The sequence below is a fragment of the Convolutriloba macropyga genome, chromosome 6 (assembly GCF_964194025.1).
Source record: "Convolutriloba macropyga chromosome 6, txConMacr16.3, whole genome shotgun sequence".
NCBI classification, from domain to species: domain Eukaryota; kingdom Metazoa; phylum Xenacoelomorpha; order Acoela; family Convolutidae; genus Convolutriloba; species Convolutriloba macropyga.
Window position 1 is genome coordinate 19,017,615 of NC_134473.1, and position 22,880 is coordinate 19,040,494.

A 22,880-nucleotide genomic window follows, 5' to 3' on the forward strand; every position below is an offset into this window, starting at 1 on the left:
ATTAAGGACCATTTACGGGCATGGGAAAATTATAATAAGGCAATATTGAATATGGCTCATTGATAAAAAATAGATGCCTCAGTATTGATTCTAGTTAAAAATAGTTTTGAGTGATTGGTTGTAATGAATCAAAATTGTGAATGGTTGAATAGTTAATTGATAAGTTGATTCATATTTGTTAATGCTAAATAATTTTTCGCTCGAGTGGGAGGCTTTGAAGTTTGTGTTTGATGATGGAATGCCAATATGTAGTTGTTATTTATCATCGAACCGGGAAGTTGTTTTCACGCGTGACAATCAGGTCTGCGTGGGGGAGATAATGAAAGATTATCTTTCTTAGTCAATATAGCTCTGGCTAAGGCTGAACTTTTTATAGCCCCTAAATCTGGCCTGAATTTATCCAGATTAGAATCTTTTCATGTCTGTCTGGGTGATTTTTTGGTTCATTTTGGACGCAACTGGTGTGTTGAATTACATGAATGTTCCCCGAATGTGTATTTGTGTGGTTACCTCTACCTGCGTTTCTTTGAAGCATCGTAGAAGTCTCCTCTTTCTTCCCCTCTCTCATTTCTTTCTTTCTATTTCTCTCTAATCTGGGAAATCGATTTGTCTTCCTATCAATTCCCTTCTCTCTTTCTTTGAAATGGAAGGACGCCTTTTGATCAAAGGCACACACTATAATGAAGCCAGGTTGTCTCCTGTTGTGCTCGTGCTTCCTTCATTGGGGAGGATTTATTTGGTTATTATTTCATGCGGATTATATATTTTTCTATCCTGCCTTGACATTTAAATTTTTTTGAGGCTTAGGGTGATTGTTGAACGGATAATGTCTGATTATTATTCCCAAATCTGCTTTTCTATTAGTCCTGATGGTGTACATGGCACTTTGTCTTAATTCATATTTTAGGGTTCTTAAACTTACTGTTTTTCTGTATATTTTTATTTCGACCTCATGAAATTATGGATGCCAGCTGGGCGTTTTGTTCTCAATTTTGAACCACAAATTACCCATCAGAGTAAGATGAGTTGTAAAATTTATCAGCCTCGAGATAGCAGAGTATGACTGCAAAAAGATAGTTTTGAATTTTTCCCTGAGAAGGTTGTGTTGTAAAGGTATAGTCGCTCCCTTGAAGTCCAAAAAGAACTTGAAAAAGGCTTCACACATAGTATAATTAGTATCGATAATAGTAGTTCTTTTAAAAGAGTTTTTGGAACTATGATTGCACGCCCCATAAGTGGAATGCTGCTGAAAGAAACTGTTGCTCAAGTTCTGATTACATAATGAAAATTATCAAATTTTTGAAACCGAATTTTGTAATTTGAAAAACAACGGCGAGTTGTATTAATGTTTTCTTATTAATTGCTCTTGAACGAAGTTCATAGCAATTATTGTAAACGTGTGTGTCTTTTTTATGCAAAATTTTCACTTGACAATTTTGACTTTTCGAGTGACTTTTACGCCCTTGACTTTTTGCGTTTCACGTGATCTAAAATTCTCTCTCAATCACAATTTCAAGCAGCTGAACTCAATTGGCGGCAATTTAATGCTAAAATTCAACTGAAATGTGCGCCGAAACTGGTGCCATTTTTCACTTTAAATCTTAACAGTGGTATATGTTAACCTCTAATGCGGTTATTTGGAGCCCACTATTGAATATTGAACTTCTTAGTCCCATTTAGATCCCCCAACTGGAGCAGGCTGCACTTGATTAGAGCTCCCACTAGTCGTTCGAGAGCAATTCTTCCGACGTTTAGTCGGTTATATTTAATTTCCATCGCAGCATATTGTTTTTGATTATTAAATTCCAATGTGATGTATGGAAATTCTCATTTATCAAAAAATTGCAGGCTTCTATCATTCGGCTGCTGGAACTTAAAAATACATGTTCCAGCATGTTCGCATCACTTTTTCGAGAGGGCGAAACCATAGTTTTTGCCTAATAATGATTCCATCAATCATTAAAATGATTTCTGCCTCAAGACAATTATGAGTAATTGGAATTTAGTGTTAGGCAAGTTTTGGGTGGCGGTATAGTTGCACTTGTACATCAACGAACTGATGCGACTCACTGAACTGCGCCTAAGCATAATCCTAAATGCTGATTTATTTTCTAATGAACTATTGTTTTTGATAATAGATTTCATAACTTGAGCTATGGATGAACTGTCTCAGTACGCCATGTTTTTGAAAAGTTCAGTGTAATATCAAACATTTATACTTCGAAACTTATATTTGGTAACAATAATTTATTGTTTTTAATTGCTCTCAAACAAAGTTTGTAGCAATTATATGAGTCCTCTCGCTCTTTGTTTATGCGATTTTTCACTTGACTAATTTTTCGTCTTGCCCATATGACTTTTCGTCCTCAAAAACAGGATAAACAGTCAGCGCCCATCTGGAATTAAGTGCTCTTAGAGCTTTTCAGCCCACTGGACTCCAATTATGCGATTCACAGAAACTGTTTTGTAAACTTATACTTATGGTGTGAAGGGCGGTTCTTAGAGGTTGCCCCCCCCTACAACACCCAGGTTGCACCCCCCCCCCCCCCGCTGTGATCACCTCACATCCATTCAATTAAGCTAAATCTAGCCTCAGTAAACCGTAGCTGGCTACTGACGAAGACAACCGCTCGCCGCTCGTTTGGGAGCCATTCGCACCGACGTTAGTCGGCTATGTTATCTTTTTTAATAGCCGCCCTCAGCTTCTCAGCCGGCTATTATAGCGCTCCTATATATTTTTAATAGCCGCCCTCATCTTCTCAGCTGGCTGTTATAGCGCTCCTATTTTTTTTTACTTCGTCGAACTTCCCCCCCCCCCGCTTTACCATTTTGCCGCTTTTTCGACATTTTGCGTGAAATCTTTTTGACTTCTCTAGGCTAGTATCTCTCTTCTCTCATTCTGCTAGAAGTGAAATTGAACATCAGTTGCTCAGCAAAGCAATTCAAAATGAGCAGAGTCAGTATAAAAAATTGAAGTCAGAAATGGAAACGGGATAAAGCCCAATTTTAGATGCCCGCTATTTGAACCTCGTTCCTATAAGTCTTAGTTACCATCTCTTATGCTTATTGGTATTGATAGTAGCCCCTGTGGCCTCTCTCTAAGAAACAGAAATATGTTCAACTACGAAATCGGACTTAAAAAAATTTTTTTGTACAAAAATCTTTTTTTTTCAGGATCTTCTATTCTTTCAATCCCAATCATGCTTATTGGAATCAACGGCGGCTATTTTCCGGCAATCTGCCGGGTACGTTTTTACTTCGTCGAATAAATTTTTTTTGCTTCACCTCAGTTCACAGCTTGTTCAAATTTTTGCGTGAAATCTTTTTGACTTCTTTGGCTAGTTTCACTTTTCTCTCATTCTGCTAAGTGTTTTTAGGCAGCGGTTGCTAAGCAAAGCAATTCAAAATGAACGTAGTCAGTATCAGATCAGAAAACGAAATCAGAAATAGAAACGGGATAAACGCATAAAGCCCAATTTTAGATGCCCGTTACTCGAACTTTGTTCTCATTTACCATTTCTAATGCTTATTATTACTGACCTTCCCCTGTTTCGTCTCTCTACGAAACAGGAGTATGTTCAGCTCCAAAATGACATCAAAATAGTTAGCACTTTAAAATTTGTTGTACAATTTTTTTTCATTAGTTTTTTTCAATCCCAATCTTGGTTATGGGCATCAACGGCGGCTATTTTCCGGCAATCTGCTGGGTATGTTTGTAATTGCTTGATTTTTTTAATAGTGTACGTTTTGCTTCTAACGGTAGCAACACCCCCAATTTATTGATTTTAAGTTTATTTATGCTGAATTTGACGTTGTGTTAGAATATTTGCCCATTTCTTTCACGAAATTTATTTTTTGTTCGGAAATATTTGTCCTCTCGGTCATTGTTTAGGCAATTTTTCACTTGACGAATTTTGTTTTTGCTCATTTGATTTTTCTTCCCCCAAAACGGGATAAACAGGTAGCGCCCATTGGGCATTAAGTGATCTTAGAGCCTTTCAGCTAACTGGACCCCAAGTATGCGATTCACAGAAACTGTTTTGTAGACTTATACTTATAGTGTGAAGGGCGGTTGTTAGAGATTGACCCCCTCCCTCCCCCGCCCCCCAAAAAAACCCTCACACATCAGCCCGCTTTCACTCCCCCCCACCCAATCCCCACCCGTGCAGGCTGTAAGGGCCCCGTGCAGCCAGAAATCGCCCTCACACCGTTGCACCCATCAGCGCCCGGTGAACCCCCGCTGCGCTCACCTCATGCCCCTTCAATTAAGCTAAAGCTAGCCTCACTGTACCGCGGCAAGCTACTGACGAAGCGAACCACTAGCCGGTCGTTTGAGAGCAATTCGCCCGACTTTGTAGGTTATGTTCTTTTTTCAGTTTCGGTCGTTATTTCGTTAAAGCAATCATTGAGATATATCAGTGTAACTTGTTTTTTGGTGGTTAGAATGTTTGGTTTTCTAGTGAGCTGCTTAATAGCCAAACTATTTTAGATGGTTTTGGAAAAAACACCCCTTATCAGCAACGGGAATGTTGAATTTAATTTATCCTGCATCTGGTTGAAAGTTGGTTATTCAGATTACGCAATCAATCGACAATTCGTTGGGTAATCTAACCGAATTACGCTGTGATTAAAGTTGGCAAGCAAGAAATTAATATTTTGTCTACTTCCATGAATTAGCATCACTAAATCCATTTGATGTAATTTTTTCTCTTGCTCGTAACGCTCAATTGTGTGTCTGAGTTGATCGCAATAATTTGAATAATTTTTCAAAAATTGAAATTTGTATGTGAGGCCGGCTTTCTTCAGTTAAATCATCACTTTTTACGCATCGTAGTTGAGAAAAGAAACAACATTTTGTAGCCCGTAGAAGCTAGTATTCTTTTTAAAAAATGCACATTTTTTGCATATTGAAGGGGAGTCATTTAAAAAACTGAAAGCAAAACAAAAAAGGAAGTGTTGAGGGGTTTGGAAGTAATTTATTCTGATATACTTGTTAAATTGCTTATAATTTATACTAAAAATCATACTAATTTAGGATCATACAAATTTGTTGAAAAGATTAATTATAACTTTTAGAAAAGAATCTATATTTGTTTTCTGTTTTCACAATTTCTTTCTCAAATTTAGTTTTAATTTTTTTATTGTTTTGTAATAACCAATAGGTTTCCGATATAACCAAAAATTAGCTAACTTCTTTTTTCTTTGAATTAAACCTGAAACCAGATCCCAAGGTTCAAACTGATTTCGTTGAAAAGTAGTTGAGCAAGTTTTGACTATTTGTGACCAGAACAACAAAAAATATATTTTTGAGAAACAGAAAAGCTGTTTTCCTATTCTATTTTCTGTTGACTTTTCTCTCAAGCTGCAATTTCTAATTTAAACTCTTTTTGGCTCCCGCATGACTAGCTATTTTAGTTAACAGAAAATGTCAAGCAGTCTCAAGTATAGTTTGGTTTTCTATGAGAAATAAAAACCTCCTGGGAGAAATGTTTTTCAGAAATTAGAAAATCATATTTTAGTGTATCGTAGTGCAATCAAAATGTACCTTGCATCAGTGCCTCATAGGTTTAAGGGGTTTTACAGTGTCAATAAAATTGATCAGTTTATTCAAAAAGCTATAGCAAGAGAACGATAAATACTTGAGGAAAAAACCAAAACTTTTTCTTCGTTTTTTTTTTACTGAGACTTAAATTAACTTTGATGCTTGAGATGTGCGGTTGATCTCGTATTTATTTGGGGCACTGAATATCTATAGTATTCTTAATTTTTTGCAATTAACAAAATCAGGAAATATTTATCAATTAGAAAATGTTTTTGCGGAACAATTGCCAGAACTACGTCCCCCAGTTTATTTACTGTTTGACTGTTAACTGATTTAATCACATTTAGGAATTTTCGAAATCAAGAGACCGAATGAGTTTCTGAAAAAGATTTCCATTCTCTTCAACTGATGTTTGTTTGATTTTAAACGTACTTTTTCCAATTTGTCCAAATTTCATTGAGTAATGAAATCACCAAAAAAGCAATCCACGAGCTTGAGTTGTTTGATCTATCAAAGCGTCCGATTCAGGGTTGAAAAGTATGAGAAAAATTTGTCTTTATACTTTTCTTTCTCCAATTTAAAAGTATAAAAGAAGTTTTTTGTTTGCTTTGATTAAAAGCTGCCTCAGCTTCTCAGTAGGCTATTATAGCCCCTATTTTTTTATTTGGTCGTACTTAAATTTTTTTTCTTTGCCTTAGTTCGCAGCTTGTTTAACATTTTACGTGAAATCTTTAGGCTAGTTTCACTCTTTTCTCGTTCTGCTTAAAGTGTCTTTAGACAGCAGTTGCACAGCAAAGCAATTCAAAATGAACAGAGTCAGTATCAAATTACAAAATCAGAAATGGAAACGGGTTAAAGACCAATTTTAGATGCCCGTTACTCGATCTTTGTTCTTAGTTACCATCTTTAAATCTTATTGGTATTGATACTAGTCCCATGTTTCGTCTCACTAGAAAACAGGAGTATGTTCAGCTCCAAAATGACATCATAATAGTTCGCACTTAAAAACTGTTTGTGTGAAAAAATCGTTTTTTTTTTCAATTTTTTCTATCTCTAAAAAAAGGTCTGCGAATGATGGAGTAAGGATATAAAAATTAACTTGAAATTAACTTCTCGCCAAAATAAAACAAATAGAGAAGACATATTTTTGAATTAATGTTTTTGTTAATTTTTTTAAGAATTTTGAACTAGATCTTGACTCAATTTGTTTCGTAAAGATTTCACTTTTAGTTTAAATGGGAAACAAATAGAAAAGAGAGAAATCTTGTTAAAAGATCAGGTCTACTCTTTCATTTGTTTGCTACCTTCAGCTTGTAGACTGGTCGAAGCTATCTGTTTTGCGATTGACCCGGTGTGTTTGTCAGGTTAGGGTTTTATTGCGACTGATCGCTAGATTTGAGCATTTAGTTTCTGTGAAAAGCCCTTTTTATATTGCAAAATAAATTTACCTGGTAAAATTATATCTAAATGAGGATTCGTTTTTTTATATAATAAAAAGTTGCAGTCAAAGTTGCTACGGAAAAATTCTTCGAATTTTTGAGCTTCGAAAAACTGATAGTCAAGAGACCTTTTGTGTCTCATGTTTTTGAGAAACTTGGGACTCATGCTAGAACCTTGAACATTCTGTGCTACTCAGTCTTGCACGAGCCGTTTTTCTCATGTTGTCTACGGAATCTACTTTCCTAGAATAAAGAAATAACTTTTTGACTGTCCCGAAAGATCGAAAATTTATAGCGTTTTGCGCAAATGTTTATAGCGTTTTGCGCATATGTTTTTACTGAGTAATACCGTCCTTTATCTTTTTTTAATCTTTTTGAATAATAGTGTTCTTTGTATTTTCTGCGCTTTTTTGCCTATGACCGAATATTTTTCTACCCTTGAATGTTCAAACATTTTTATGGAGGCGAAGGTTATGAAATTATGCCATTTTCACCATTTTCTTTTTGCATAATAGCGACTTTTGGTTGCATAAGACGAGATGTTTTTACACCCAGGGAGGGGTTTTTTGTTAATATGTACTTCGTAATTTACTCACAGGAAATTAAGGTTTTCGCCAAGATATGTTTATCCGTTTTATACATATCTTGGCGAAATACATATCTTGGTCAAACCAATCCAATGCTCTGGAAGTTTGATTCTTCTGAATTGTTTTAATTGTTTTCAGCTGGTGAAGATGCCAATCCACAACTGTGAAGCGCACACCTCCTGTGACACTTGTGTCTCTGCTGGTGGACCTTATTGTGGCTGGTGCACTCTCCAAGATAAGTGCACGGACCAGAAGGGATGTCGCTCACTCAGTCGAGGTGATGAGAATGCCTGGATTCGTTATGAAGAGAAGTGCATCGCCATCAAAGAGGTCACGCCCCAAATGGTTTCCATGCATTACACGGAACCGGTAGGGAACTCTTTTGGTTTGACTGTCGGCTTCTTCTGCTTAAGTGGCAGGACAAAGTGTCTCTATGTTAATTTCACTGTAAAACTGTTTCCTTTCCTCTCCCTTCAATATGGACAAATTGCTCAATTTTATTCAAGTATTCAATCCGATGTAGGTGGCTGGATAAATTTTATCTCCATCGCAAAGTCATCAGTGCCCAAATACATGTTTCCACAACGCTGGAGCTATCATGCATTCGTCACGAAGGGAGTGGGGGATTAGAGGTGATCACACTAGCCATTGTAATTATTTCACAAAGAATAATTTTGAAAAAAATTGTTAGTGGGAATTTGATTGATGATTTTGTGGCTATAGTGGAAGCAGTTTTAATTGTCATTTCAGTAAAATGTTAGTTCGCTGTCGTTTCTGCTTTTTAAACAGTAAAAATCGATAATAAAATTGTGGATAGTAGTTCAAATTTTTGCCCTGATATGATTGATTCAAATCTTTACTGACTGTTATGTACTGACGCTTTGGTTTTAAAATTGCTGACTCATTTTTCACTTCTTAATAAACCGTTTGATTGTCTGGAAATGATGAGTTATTGTCTTAACTTGTCACCTATTTTCTTCTGTCCTCAACCATTTGTTCTCTTATTCTCTAGACTGACCACAGAACGGTAAGTAAACACAGCTCTAAAACTACAAACCCACCCCACCCACCCTGTTCCACATCAACCTACACATACACACAGACCAACTGTCGTTATAGCTTCTCTTCTTCAGTTCAGATGTTGTTGCTACTCTTGATTATTATCTAACTGTTACGTACATACTGCATTGTCATCTAATGGGGTGGAAAGATAGTTCTGGGTTCTAATTCGAATTCCCCTTTTTTGAAAGTGTCTTAATTCGGATTTTGGATCTTTTCCGTTTGTGCCGCCCAGTATGTTATGCACCATTAGTTACAGCACGTGCCATTTCATTGTAACTCTAATGTAAAGATACGACTCCTCTTATGGAAATTAGCAGAAAATATGCATTCACTAAACTGGGTGGGTGGGGGGCAAAAACGGAAGACCAAATTTTTAATTACAGCATCCGTTTCCACTTGCATCTCTTAGACCTTAGGTTTTACCAAGTTATATGTTTCTACAGTATTCCTCGAATGACGAGTCTGCCCATTTTAAGTCTTGATACGCCTTGTTTGTGATGAGGCAGGCCATCTATATTCTTTTTTGAAATTAAAGCTTCCTTCTACCATCTACGAGTGAAATTATATTGACAAACCGATTTTTAACCTGTAGATTGTTTTGAAGGTGATGTTAAATGGAAATGTGCTGCTGTATCTATTGTAAGACCTTTTTTAATGGGTTGTTTTACCTATTCTTGGTGGGTGCAATAGAGGGCGTCAAGTTATTGCTCTTGAAAGGGTGACTTTCTAGTTTTTGAACAGTCTAGAAAAGCATGACTTTGACCAACACTAACTCACCTGGTGTTCGTGCGGATTGAAATCACCCCCAATAGACAAAAAACCAGTGATGGTGTAAGGTTAAAAGTGCCGTCAATCTGTGCTGAGCACAAAATGTTCCAACAATTCGGCTGTATTTCTATGAGTATGTAATCAAACTGTGCCGATTCCGTTATCGGACTCGAAGTATTCCGCGTGACATAACCAGTCATTTGTGGGTGTATTTTATTTTACAGGTTTTGTTGATGCTCAACTAAACGTCTGTCATCAACTGAGCGTCTGTTTAATCAGTTTTGCAAAATGATTTTTTGATGAGAAGCTGTACAAAAAAACCGGCTTCTCAACTTTTAATTTAAAGGGAGATCAGGAACATTTTGTAAGCATCAAAATATGTCGGATATGAAGATATGATTAAATGGACTGAAGAAATTCAGTCCATTAAATGGTCTGAAAATCGATAATTATATCGTCAAAACATTGACTGCATCGTGCGGATACGCAAATTGAGCATGATATGAAATTTAGGTGAGTTGTGGGATGTATCGAGTGTTGTTGGAACTTTTTACTATAAGCGCTGAGAGGAATTGCTGGTATTTGAAGCTTGATATATATACCAACTGTTTTCTATTTTAAGTTTTTGAATGCCAGAAATTTTGGCTTCGATAGCTGAGTTTGGTTGCTCTGGAGGTATATGTCTTAGCGATGGGATCAACATTATTAGCACTGCTATGTTATCATATTAACATTGCAATCATCCATGCTTCAGATCAATTGTCTTTGGACTTAGGGTCTGTTTCTTTCTGTTAGAAAATCATAGAATAGAAATCTCTACAGTATAATACATTCCTTGATTTTTGTTCGTCTTGATGACCATGTGAAAGTCCATTAACATTTCAAATAGAAAATTACATTAACAACATCAGTTATATTGCTTGGAAATTTGCAAAATAATTTGCAAAATATCCTAATTGCATCGTTATTTGCGTATACGCAAAGTAACAGAAAGGAAAAGAAATTAATAGTTACGTGTCAAGCCTAACTTTTTCACTTTTGGGGATAACTTTCTATTTCGTGTTGCTTTTTTATCACTGCCTATAAATTTAGATCCGCCTCACGGTGACTCGACTACCAAGGACCGCAGGAGACGAGCGTGGAATGATCTATTTCTGCAATTTCGGTGGTGGGCAGGATTTTAATGGGAAGGATAGAACCCGTTTCACCCTGGAACTGGGCTCAACCGAGCGTGGATCATGCAGTGTGCCGATTGCTTCCAACTTTTTGAAGGAAGTCCCAACGGGCCAAGGTAAACGAATCATGCTTTTCTGGAATTTTTCTGCTCCACTTTGATAATGCGGGACTTTAAAGGACTTTAATATGGGTTCACTTCAGTAAACGGGATTTCGAAAACGCACCTTTTCAACTTTATAGTTTGAAGGTGGTGGGACTAATTCTATTGTTCCAAAAAATAATGCACAACAAATGTTTCAATTTTTTTTCATTTAAACTTCGTTTCAATTTTTTAAAACTTTTTTTTCAATTAGACTTTGTTACAATTGTTTCACAATATCCTTAAACAATATAGAAAAAAATAATCCTTAAAGTAGTCAAATTTTGATTTTTTTAGAAAGAAACAAACGCCTCTTATTTTGTGAGGTCGCACTTCTGGTTTTGTGAGCCAGGTTCCTATTTTCAGTTTGTTTGTGCCTTTTGTTTTTCTTAAGGCGAACAGTGTATTTTTCTTTAGTATCAGTTGTTTACTATGAAAGTAATTGACTCTTTTTTCTTTCGCCTTATCTCGCACACCTGCATTCTCGAGTATTTTATTTTCTCAGCTCCTTGACAGGAAACTGATTGAAATGTATCACATGATATCTACCCATGATGACTAATCAACTGTTCTGGTTCATCGTTATTAACCGACTTATTAGCAGTTCAAGCCTTCAGGAAACAGGATTAAATAGGAGAAATAGGGATTTGTGAAATATTTATTACTGGTTATTACTAGATATAAATAGCTAAGTGTGGTTCTATAAAAGGCAGGGTTGATTAGGTTACCAGTATTGTAATGTGAGGCTGAAGGGAGCAAGGTATAATATATGAGGAATATGGACTACAAGCTCGCAAAAGGTTGAAGTATGTAATCAACTTAATGCAGTTTGCTCCTATATTGGCGCGTTATTGTGGGGTTACGAGGGTTGGGTAAAATGGAGCTGAATGGGTGGGTAGGAGGGTAAGAGAGGGAGGCAGGGAGGGGGTTGGGTGGTGTATTGATTTGTAGGGACAGCTTGTCAGCTGGATAGAGAAGAGTAGATTCCCTGTTTTCCCTTGGCACGCAGCGAAAGTTATCCGCACCACAGTGGAATCCAATAAACGTTTGTTGTTTTCTGTCGGGTTAATAAACTGATAGCTGATTGACGCATTTACTCACATAGACTGTAGACTACTAAAGGATTGTACAGGGTTTTTTGAGGCGTTCGATAAGCCAACGTGACCGTTTAGATGATTGCTATCAATGAAATGGTTTCCATTTGTTATGGCGTTTTTAGAGAAACTGACGGACGCCATTAGTTAATGTGAATTAGTACGGAACATTACTTTCATAGCATTGTATCAAATTAATAAAGATTTGAAAACATAATGAACAAATTTCCTAATCATCCAACTTATTTAGCAAAAACTGAAAAATGTTAGTAGAGGTTCATTAAGGGGTATTTGAAATATAGTGCAAAAATTGTAACTATGAGAGATGAAAATTTCATGTATGCTAATATTTGGCGCTTTGTCTTGTCAACAACTGCAGACGTCTGGATTTAAGTCTGCTTTGAAAATGCTTACTGCTCAGACATATGAAGAATTGTTGTGAATCCTACCTGCTATAAATGGCTCATTTCTGTTATTGCTGCTCCAACTTGAGTAGTACAGCCTTTGTGTGCAATCATCGGTACAAAAATGATACGGCGTTTTAAATTTATACAAAGTAAGTGGGGAATGTCATAAAATAAATGGGAATGGAGCTGAATCATAATACGTGTCTGAAGAGGTCTCGTGAGAATTAGATATTAGTAGTTTAACAGACGCGAGGGTATGGAAACTAGGTTTAGTGTGACTGATCGTGCACTCAATAGCCATGACTAATATCGTTCTGTTTGTCTGAAATTTTCACAATACACACAGTAAAAGAAAGGCTGAAGAGGTTGAGGTCATGTTGAAGTTAAATAACGGTAGATTTGATTTAATAAATCTCCAATGATCTTTGAAGCAATTTTTCTCCAATTTCCACGGATATTTCTTATCAAGAAGATTTCTTTATCATTCTCCAAAATTAATGAATTATCAAGGTATCCAAAGATTGAGGGGAAATATCAGCCTTATTTGTATGAGATTATCGTGTGATTTTGTCGAAATTCTCCAACTTTCGGCTATAGGCTATATCGGTTGTGTGGTCACCAGTCGCATTGTGGCATTGTGTCTCGCAATCTAGAGACAATTGAACGGAATGAGGCTGTTTACACAATTAAGGATTGCTTTTTATTCCCTTTATTCCATTGCTTACTCTTTGTGTTGTTGTGCGACTACTACCCCGTCTCTCTCTTTATCTCTTCTTCCCATTCCCAGATCGGAATTAGTGTAGCTCTCTGCTGTGAAAGGAGGGATCTAATTGATTTGTGCCATTCACGACTGGCTCTATTGACAAAGGGGCTTTTAAACTGTCCCTGTTAGTTAACTGACAGCTCTACCAGACAATGTTTAATGCTCCATGGTACTACTACAGCCACCAACTCCTCTTCCTACTAAATGCATGACTTAATCTGTTTAAGTAGCCCTTGTCTCCCGTGTCAGCGCGCCAAAGAGTGACGCGATTGATTATCAGGAAAACCTGGAATCTATTCTGGAAAACAATTGGATCAATTAGTTGTAAATACCTTTTTTCAATCTCTGGAAAGGATCTAATGATTCAAGCTGGGAAGCTGAGAAGGCTTGAGCAAATGATGTAGTTTTCTTGATATTGACTAGTTCTAAAATTTATATTTTATACTGGACCGGAACCCTATTTCGAAATGAAAAATTTTTTTGTTTGTGGTTCGACTCGAAGACGAGAATTTATCCCTCTGAAATTGTTTGAGGATAAATTATTTATCCCCAACAAATTGATTGAATTAAGCGAGTTTTTTTGCTTTGCGTTTTTCTGCCTATTTTCTGTTCTTTGTTTTTTCGGACTACTTTTCTCGTTCAATTTCATTTTACAACACTTCTTGGGGTTTCTGTTATCAAGAAGAGACACTTATTTTTTAAGTATTGTATTGGATGGGGGCCTTGTTTTATATTTCCTTACTGTTTCCCAAACCTTACGATTGTTTTTGTTCGTCGTCGTCTATTGATCTTTGTTTTACATTTATTTGCTCATAATTTTTGATCAGTTTTGATACCGTGTTCGTGCCGCTCGATCAGCTGCTTTTATATGCGTGAGGGCATTTCTAATGCCCATTAGAAATGAAATTTTAGCCGCATTGAATGATCAACTTTCAATCATAAATAACTGACCGCGTTCTCTAAATTACTTAATTAAGCCTATTAAAGATAACTCCAAACAACTCTCTAATTCAATAAGACTGTTTACGGAACAGTTTACGTGAATTAGGCAGCTTTAATTCTCGTCTAACAAATGTTTTCGTCTCGTTGCTGTTGTTCTAGCTGTCGCACAGAGCAGCAATTCGCGGGTAATTTTGACGGGATACAGGCGCTTATTGCCGTTTTTAACTGGTACCCTAGATTGCATGTGTATCATAATAATAATAATAGGTATATTAGTAATAGTGTGTGACTGCCTGTCCACAACTTGCTTGTGGTGCGGCGACCTTTCTGCATCTACGCCGTGGTGAATGACATGCGGTTCCCGGGTTAGGGGGACCAGGAGGGGCATCGTCAACATCAGAGGAAAGGGACAAGGAAGGCGGATTATTCTGTATGGTGCGGTCGTGTAGGACTGATGGAATTAAGTCCAGCCATTTGGCTAACTCTAATGATCTTTCCCACAGGTCAAATAATTATAGGTCCGTGGTTTTATAACTGCAGTTGAAAATGTGGTTTACGTCATGTGGTGCTACATCGCATTTGGGACAGGGGTTATCAACATTGTTACAGATCCTACTCAAGTAAGAGTTGAGCAGGGGACAGTATCCAGCTCTCAGTTGCGCTAGTTGTTTACGTGCAATTCGTGGCAACGTTTGTTCTTCTGCTATCTTTGTGGGGTTTGTACCTAATTGCTTGCTGTCTTTGTTCAACTGAGTATGGACCGTGTGTCGGTGGTTACTTTTGAGTGCATTTTTGTATTCTTTGCGATTTAATTGCTCGTTATTGTTTATGTGTTCCTTCACGGGGTCCATCTAAGCATCATTTAGTGTCGGTCTCATGGGACGAAGACTGGTTGGAGAGGTTGTTTTTTGATCAGCTTGGTGACTCTGATAACTGTCAGCTAGGAATTGCTCTGCTAACATTTAAGTGTGAGCTTTGACCGGCAGCTTTTCACCCTCATTGTGCAAGTCATTGATGTCAGACATTTTTACCCCATCAGCAATTGTGCGAAGAGCAATGCTTTGTTGCGTTTGCAGATGGTTCCAGTTTGTATTGCTAATTGTGGAAGCCCAAATGGGAGCACCGTGTTTCAGGTCACTTCAACCAATAGCTTTCTAAGTCACTGAGAGTGTCTCTTTTGTGCATCCGCAGTCGCTACCAGCAATCTTTTTCAAGTATGTTATTTTGTAATTAATAGCCGCCCTCATCTTCTCAGCCGGCTATTATTGCGGACGTATTTTTTTTTTACTTCGTCAAACTTTTTTTTTCGCTTTACCATTTTGCCGCTTTTTCGACATTTTGCGTGAAATCTTTTTGACTTCTCTAGGCTAGTTTCTCTCTTCTCTCATTCTGCTAAAAGTGAATTTGAACATCAGTTGCTAAGCAAAGCAATTCAAAATGAACAGAGTCGGTATAAAAAATTGAAGTCAGAAATAGAAACGGGATAAACCCATAAAGCCCAATTTTAGATGCCCGCTATTTGAACGTCGTTCCTATAAGTCTTAGTTACCACCTCTAATGCTTATTGGTGTTGATAGTAGCCCCTGTAGCCTCTCTCTAAGAAACAGAAGTATGTTCAACTACGAAATGCCATCAAAATAAATCGGACTTAAAAAATATTTTTGTACAAAAATCTTTTTTTTTATTTTCAATATATTCTATTCGTTCAATCCCAATCACGCTTATTGGAATCAACGGCGGCTATTTTCCGGCAATCTGCCGGGTATGTTTTCTCTTTGGTGCGTCTTTATATTCTCCAAAATTGCGCATACTATCGAAGGTAACACCCAGTACCACTACCCAGTAATATTTTCGTCTTTATAGGTCCAATCGGCAACTTTATCAATTCTATTCTCTATCTTTTTCTATATCGGTCTTCTGCTGGTGAACCCCCGTGGCTAGCTACTGACAAAGCCAACCGCTCCCCGGTCGTTTGAGAGCAGTTCGAGCGACGTTAGTCGGTTATGGTTTGGGTTTTACTTCTACGTTTTTGCATTGAATCGTATAATGGAGCTAATTACTATTTTAGTTAAGTAATTCAGTTTAAGTTTGTTAAAATCAAGTTTATCTTCGTCGGGGTGTTGGAGTCTTCTGGTTACAAATTGGTAGTATTACTGCTTTTTTGTTTAAATCATTTGATCACGCGCCAAGGAGTGAATTTTGGTGACGTCTACTACTCGTCGAATTTATGTGCGCGTTGTCGTCGCTCTGCTCTGTTTTTTTTTCTGGGTTTTATCGTTTCAACTAAGGGTCTCCGCAGTCTATTTGACCCCTATTTTCCGACAATTTGCCGGCTCAGTTTTTAATTGCAATTGATAATATTTTTATGCTCTCATAGTTTGCCGTCCTGTTTTTGAAGTGGTTCCGCATGCAAAGTTAGTTCTTTCGTTTCATGGGAAATTAATTGTTCATTCAAATATTGAATGGCTGAATTGTCGTTCCTAAGATTCTGAAAGCTGCTATTTTTTTGAGTCAAATGAAGCGTGGTGAATCAAATGTTTATTATTACGTGAAGTGTTTCCACATGTTTTGTCGCCTCTGAAGTGTTTTTGTGATAATTTTTCATACCACGCTTCACTGCTTACCAAAAATGATTAATTTTTAAAATTAAAATGAAAGCTTAAAGTCGCATTTCAGCAGTTTCAGAATTAAGTTGTGGCTGCGCCGCAACTGTCCGCATAATTGGGTTTTTATTAAGTTCGCCTAATTTTGTAAATTTTTGTTCCGACATAGTGGCCACAAGTTATTTTTAGCTTTCTGAAATTAGTTTATTGATTGCGCTGATTTTACATTTAGGAGCAGATCTGCTCTATCATGTGGCTGCATTTATTGCATGTGCCTTCTAATAACCCAATAACAATTTTCCCTGCCCTGCCAACCCCCGCCCCTTAACTTGCCCCAAAAGGCTAAATCTGGGAATCAAATGTTGCGTTGCAGTGACTTAAGGAGCATTTGAAATCCCGCCTTGATACCGCTTGAAACCAAATGCTCCGTAATTTCAAAGCGCAATACAAATGAGCAGAGATTTTCTACACTGGGTAGATAAAAGACGCCGGCTTAATTAAATTCCTACCTATATCAACCAACTTATCTGGAAACCTAGATTTAGATCTGAATTTAATAAGCGAAGTCTGGCAGTGTATTTTGTTTTGAAAGGCCTCTTGGTTTCCAATTGATATGTTGTTTTAACCAACGGAAAAGTTGTGTGAATTTGATTTGTATAAAGTAATTTGATTAGGTGTTTTTGATTTGCAGCTTTTGAGAGTTACTTTTTATTAAAGCGGTTCTACTATAATTATTGTATTGATATCATTCGGTGCAAGTTTGTAGGGGTGTATATTATGTTCTCGACAAGGCAGTCCTGATGATAAATATTTTTTGCCGAAATTGTACTTAACTGTTTATTGCACGCAAATTCATTTTAAGACTCATTTGTGTATAATATGCAATCAGGCTTTGCCGTTTTATTATACCAAAATCATAAGCGCTCTGCATTAAATTCATTTGTTTGATTTTTGCTGATTAAATCTGCAGGAACTAACCTGTGCGGTTAACTTGCAGATTTTTAAGATTGATCATTTTCTTGATGAATGATGAATAAATGAGAATTATTGAAGTACTTCTGTTCTTTGCGTTTTGTTGTCAGGACATTTCTCGTCTGACCAATTTTTTTAGTATAGAGAAATGGGTTGAACCTCCTAAAGCGCACGATCATTTAGATGATGTGCAGCGCTCTCATAGAGCTCAGAGTTTCTTTAGTTTCTTGGCTTGCGATTTACCAAAATTTTTTGAGCACGCACAAAATCATGGTTTTAGTGTATTTCGCTTTTTTGGACCCTGCAAGTCATTGTTGTTCAAATTAAGCTATAAATGGCACTACATTAATGTTTCTGCGATTTTTGCCTTTTTCAAGATGCCGAACTGTAGCTTTTAATAGTTTCTATTATTCTTGTGGAGCTATTATTGGCTTCCTCTTGGCTTTTTTTATTGTCAAGATTTTGTTTCGACTTGTGACCTCGGCTCAGATTTAGAATCTGCTCCTTCACTCAAGCAATTTCGAGTGAGTTGTATACCTGCGTCGCTCTTTCGGGATGACATTTTGGGTTTTTATTAAGTTCGCATAATTTTGTAAATTTTTGTTCCGACATAGTGGCCACAAGTTGTTTTTAGCTTTCTGAAATTAGTTTATTGATTGCGCTGATTTTACATTAATGAGCAGATCTGCTCTATCGTGCATTTTCGAGTGAGTTGTATGCCTGCGTCGCTCTTTTGGGGATGACATTTTATTGCGTTTTTTTGCATTCGCGTGATTAATTGGTCTCAAACGAAGCAATTATATTAGTCCTGTTGATCTTTTTTATGCGATTTTTCGCTTGAAAATTTTTCGTCTGACCCATTTGATTTTTGGTCCCCAAAGACGGAATAACAGGTAGCGGCCAGTGGGCAATAAGTGCTCTTAGAGCCTTTCAGCTCCGTTTCTGATCAAATTTTTTTTGGAGACTCATACTTATTGTGTGAAGGGCGGTTCTTAAAGTTTGAAGACCCCTCCCCTACCCCACCCCAACCCCACAACCCCCCCCCCCCCTCCCCACATCAGACCGTAAGTGCACCGTGCAGCTAAAGACCCCCTCCCACCGTTGCCACCATTCCACCCCCCCCCCCCCCCCTCAGCCCCCCGCTGCGATCACCTCACGCCCCTTCAATTAAACTAAAGCTAACATCACTAAACCGTGGGTAGCTACTGACAATGACAACTGCCCGCCGGTCGTTTGAGCGCCATTCGCCCGACGTTTTTTGCTTATGTTTAAATTGTTGGCCATGTGACTTGCCGCAGATGCAATTTCCTCTGATTCAAAAATATGACATCTCAGTAATTAGAGAGAAGTTGAAAAAATTCTTTTCCTCGTCTTAGTTTTTATAATTTTTTCAGACTGTGGATCTGCGAAGCTGTCGAAGCTATTTGCTGGTATTATGCCAGCTTTTGTAGCTGTTTTGTGTCATGTGATGTGCTCTACACGGTCTTTTGAGTATGCGACTGACTGCGGACACCTCATTCTTAGCGAAAGCTGCTTTAAGGCAGATGTTTTCAACAAACACTTAAGTTATACAAAATTTTCTAAATCAAAATAACATCGGCGGCCTCAACTACTTGATATGAAACTATAACACCAGAACATGACCAAATATCCGTTTATGAGAAAATATGTTTTTAATGCCGATTGCTAATTTTAAGGGGGGGTTGTGGGAGGGGGTTGAAGTGATTTACGGATGAAATGAATCCTGGTAAAAGAAATAGAAGCATAATAAAATTATTTTGTTATATGGATGATTTTCAAATAATTTGGGTCCAGTGTATTGCGTTTCAAATTCTGCCTGATTTCAAGCGTTTTGTGATTGTTCAGGATGTTCAGAGGTCAAACTTTTTTAATTCCGGCATTTGACTGTGGAAGTTTTTTATGTGATCGTTTTGTTACTGCAACTTCAGATCCCAAATTTTTTACTCACTTTTTGATTCAATCAGATTTGAAGCATTTGTTTGTGATGGTGCTTGAGAAATTTGTGATGGTCTTCGTTAGTATTTTGGAGTTTTCTACTGGAATGTTTTTAAATTACTTGATTGACTTTTGAAGCAGTTTTTGCAGTCGTTTGTGTCTTTTTCTATTAAGTTTTTGCAAGACCGATTTGATTTGACCTCATTCTTTTGCCTGACTTTAAGGTGAATAATTTTTTAATTGCTCTTGAACGAATTTCATAGCAATTATCGCAAACGTGTGTGTCTTTTTTATGCAAATCTTTCGCTTGACAATTTTGCGTTTTTCTAGAACATTCTTCGACTTCCCAAGTGACTTTTCACGCTTTCGTTCTTCATTTTTGAGTGATCTCTATTGCTCTCTCCGAAGTAAAGCTTTTTTACTGATATAAAATCGGTTGCAGCATAGCAGAGTTAATTGAAACGTAGCGCAGTGGTTAGTGCGGGTGATCGTGGATCGGGAGGTCAGTGGTTCGAATCCTGGCGGCGAAAGATTTTTTGCACCCATAAAGAAAAATTCATCTAGGCTACAGCCCCTGAATTAAATTGCCTCGCCTGTCGTTCAAGAGCAATTCTTCTGACATTTGTCGGTTTATGTTCAATTTTGCCCATATACGGCTTAGTTTCTGACATGTGCTCTTATCTAGATAATTTGATTTCAAGATACAACCTTTTTAGGTCAAATGAGGCCCTAACATCTTTAAATTCTAAAAAGGCTGTACTACTCAATAGAGTTTTGGAATTGGTCTCGTTGCTCTCAAGCGAAGTTTGTAGCATTTATAGGAGTCGTGCGGTCTCTTTTCATGAGATTTTTCTTTTGACCGATTTTTTTTTCTGACGCTTTTATCTTTTTCTCAAAAATGGGATAAACAGGTGAAGCCCGGTGGGCATTAAGTGGCTGAGCAGCTTTTAGAGCCCTACTAATTATGCAATTTGCCGAACCTATTTTGAGGACACATAAATTCGGGCTTTTAGGGAGGTTCTGTATCTCTACTACCTCTCTCCCCTGTACCACCATCACGTCCACCCTCCTCCACCTAACAATTTAGACCCTCTCACATCCCTGAGACCCCCACGCCTGTAACCCCCTCTCCGCGTAATGCACGCCCTGATCTAGCATACCTATGCCCCATCTGGCTATACCTCGCCGGATGTTTGAGACAATTCGCCCGACGTTATTCGATTGTGTTTCAAAGTAGAGTTGGTAATGTGAACTTATATTGTCTTTGGTCTATTAATTAGGGATATCAGATGTCGTTTTGTGGGATTTTGTCGGCTACAGTTTTCTTTTTGTTTCAGCTTTTATCACGGTGACGTTGAGCATTGTAACGGAAGTGGGTGGAAGATATCTCAACTTGACCTCACGACAAGTCAAGTTTTACGACTGCGCTGCTCTATCCAAGTTAGTATTGTCATCCCTTCAAGTAACGATATTTTAGACTTAGACTGTTTTGAAATGCATTTCCCCATGGTTTCCATAATTTCAACTCATTTAAATTTAAAATGTTCAACAATTCAGCTTTAAGGAGTTTTTTTTCGCGTAACATTAAAACGTGGCAAAAAAGGATCGAGAATTGTAGAAGCATGGAGTTCAATACAAGTTTTAACCTGTTCAATTTAGTACAAGGGCAGTTAAAATTTCTTGAATGCACGATCGAAAAGTTTTGCAAAATAAAATTAATTAGATTTTTCGACGATATAAGTGAGACTTTGAGAAGTGGGATTAGAACTTGCCAAAAGAGATAAAGAGTTTCTGTATTTTGTCTCTTAGAACTTAACCTTGTCACAGTTGAGAGAATCGGTAAAATATAGATGTTATAATGATACTGTGTTATAGTTGTATCGAGTGTACATCCAGTCGATTCGAGTGCGACTGGTGTCTGTCTTCTGGCAAATGTGTCAACTCACAGCTGGCTGGGGATGTTTCTGCAATCACGGACTCTTGTCTTATCCAACAGAGGATAATCGGCGAACATGTAAGTACAGTCTTGCTTTCACTTTCTCTCGCTTGTTCACCTAGCTTTACTCACTGCGAGATGTGATGACTGGGAAGCGTAGTTTGTGATAGATATGAACTTTGTAGAATTATCACTTGAAATTTTCGAGAAAAAAATTATTGATCCTAGATGTTGATTTGGGAATTGTAGAATTTCCACTTGGTTCAAAATATTTTCCCCCTAATATAACGTGGTATTTTTACCCTTGAAATTTTAGAATTTTCTTTACTCGAGGGTCCACTATTGAAGATTAGGCATTTCTTTATTGGGGATCGGCAATTGAAATTTGTGTTTTTGGATATAAATTTGAGTTCCCAGTTGTCAATAGGAGGCTAATTTTGTTGTGCGCTTTTCTTATCTGAACCTCTGTGTGAACAATCATATGATGTCGGTTCCATTAAAATAATTGGAATTTCTTGTGCGGATCAGTCAAGCTTCTCTTTCAACTGTTTATTCTTCACAAGTTGTGCAATGTGTTAACATATTTGGTTAATGTCTTGAAAGTGAGCACATTTTTTATATGAAAAATAAGTTATGGAGTCGGGATTCTTTTTAGAACAAGACTTTGTCCTTTCTTCACCAACATTACCCGCAGGTAGGTGCACGCTACGCTAGCTGACCTTACCCCCAACACTCCAGTCCCTGTTATCCTGAAACACGCTACAAGACGAGACTAGATATCTCGGTAGCTCTTCGAATAATGGTTTTCCATGTTCAGTGCGAAAGAATTCAGGTGATCTGCTACGCATTATTAGCGCGCTAAATGCTTTATGTTGATTTGCAAAGCGACTTGCCCTTACGTTTTGAAAAGGTGATCATATTGTAAACATTGGTAAACGGGGTCTTTCCCATTATAGCCCTCGCGAAATTGTAGCCCCCATTATGGTAAAATAACCGTAATGGGGGCTATACGCTTAATTATCATTACACTCCTGGGGGGGGGGGGGGTGGTGGGGCTTTACATTTACTGACTATACTCTGAGGGGGCTCTATAATGGGGAAAGTATTTTTAAAAAACCATTATAATGGTATATCGTATTATTAATGGATAATGCCACCTTGTATTAGAATACAGAACCCCTTATGTACAAACACGCTTAGGTTTTTCTTTCAAGCAGGCTGAGGAACAAAGTGTTCACAGGGAAAAATAAACTGATACAACATAGCAAAAGAGATCCTTTATTTCCCGTACACAACAAGAGCTTAAAATTAAAATTTTGCAATGTGACGCCTCTTGAAAATGTTAGGAGAGTAGGCTTTGGCAAAATGGCACAATGCTTATGCATGATGATTTGGTCTGAACTTGGACTGTCTTACTGGTAGGCGAATTGGTGAAAAGTATTTTATGTAGCTGATTTTTGGAAGATGACAACTTTGCGACGCACTTACAGTAGT

General features: G+C 37.4%; 1 protein-coding gene across 5 annotated transcripts in view; it reads left to right on the forward strand.

The window, feature by feature from the left end:
- LOC142341546 (plexin-A4-like) overlaps positions 1–22,880 on the forward strand; it is an 83,146-nt gene that overhangs the window by 25,280 nt on the left and 34,986 nt on the right. For 3 of the 5 annotated variants that reach the window (XM_075392567.1, XM_075392562.1, XM_075392565.1), the window contains exons 3-8: positions 7,707–7,937; positions 8,581–8,595; positions 10,491–10,689; positions 20,788–20,890; positions 21,326–21,464; positions 22,042–22,080. In XM_075392567.1, coding sequence (XP_075248682.1) covers positions 7,707–7,937; positions 8,581–8,595; positions 10,491–10,689; positions 20,788–20,890; positions 21,326–21,464; positions 22,042–22,080 — 726 coding nt within the window. The remainder of the gene's footprint in view (positions 1–7,706; positions 7,938–8,580; positions 8,596–10,490; positions 10,690–20,787; positions 20,891–21,325; positions 21,465–22,041; positions 22,081–22,880) is intronic. The other 2 variants (XM_075392564.1, XM_075392563.1) reach the window with 2 other exon arrangements.